The 899-nt window shown below is 36.5% G+C and overlaps 1 protein-coding gene across 6 annotated transcripts in view; it reads right to left on the bottom strand.

Annotated features, from left to right (window-relative positions):
* Nucleotides 1-670: 670 nt before the first annotated feature.
* The window catches only part of NEK1 (NIMA related kinase 1), a 170,868-nt gene continuing 170,639 nt past the window's right edge, over nucleotides 671-899 (bottom strand). For 3 of the 6 annotated variants that reach the window (XM_023742844.1, XM_023742845.1, XM_023742843.1), the window contains one exon: nucleotides 673-883. In XM_023742844.1, coding sequence (XP_023598612.1) covers nucleotides 728-883 — 156 coding nt within the window. In that variant the 3' untranslated portion in view covers nucleotides 673-727. Of the gene's footprint in view, nucleotides 884-899 lie in introns of all 6 variants that reach the window. The other 3 variants (XM_023742847.1, XM_023742846.1, XM_023742842.1) reach the window with 3 other exon arrangements.

The raw sequence follows: 899 nt of genomic DNA, 5'->3' as shown, positions 1-899 counted from the left end.
TGAAATGCTCCTTAGAAGCGAGGATGGCGGGATATCATCTTGCTTAGTTTGGACACTTCTGCTGACACTTGGACACTTCTACTTCTTCTGCTGAGTCTCCCACTGTCAGCAGAATTTACGTTTTATTTGTGTATTATTTTAATGGCCCAAACCATGTATATTGCAAAACAGTAGTATCAGGAAAGACCAGTCCCTAGAAAAGGACAGCATATTTGGTAAAGGAGAGGGTCAGTGAAAACGAGGAAAATTCTCAGTGAGATAGATTGACATACCAGCCTCAACAATGGATTAAAACATATAAAAGATTATGGAGATGGCGCAGGATTGGGCAATGTTTCACTCTGTTACACACAAGGTTGCCATGAGTTGGAACCCACTCGAAGGCAACTAACAACAACGACATCCTGCTAACATTCATTGATTTAACCAATATTTATTATGCACCTACCATGTGCTGGATACTCAGAGGTGAACAAGACACACAAGATAAAATAGAAACTATTTTCTTATATTCCTCAAGGAGATTAAGCTATTATATTATTTAGAGGCAAATATACTTATCACGATTTGCATGACTGTACTTTAAATAAGTTTTAAGATATTAAAAGAGTAGTAAAAAGTCAGCCACAGATCATTTTTTAAAACTGTCTAGGTAAGTCACCATCTCTAGGACTTATCCATAAATTTAGAAATTCTTTTAGTGTCAGTATTTATAATAACATTATGCTCACATGTCTTCAGAATCAGATGGCCCTTCTTTAATGTGTTCATCTTCAATTTCAACTATTTCAAGATTGTCTTGCCGCACATCTCCTACAATGGGGACATCCATCAGTGTTCTGAACAGCTTTGAGAGATCTGGAAGTGAACATGTCCTCAACATCTGAAAAAAAAAAAAA

The sequence above is a fragment of the Trichechus manatus genome, unplaced genomic scaffold, assembly GCF_000243295.1.
Source record: "Trichechus manatus latirostris isolate Lorelei unplaced genomic scaffold, TriManLat1.0 scaffold00220, whole genome shotgun sequence".
Taxonomy (NCBI): Eukaryota; Metazoa; Chordata; class Mammalia; order Sirenia; family Trichechidae; genus Trichechus; species Trichechus manatus.
Note: the sequence above shows the minus strand (reverse complement) of the source record. Positions and strands in the feature narration are given on the sequence as shown.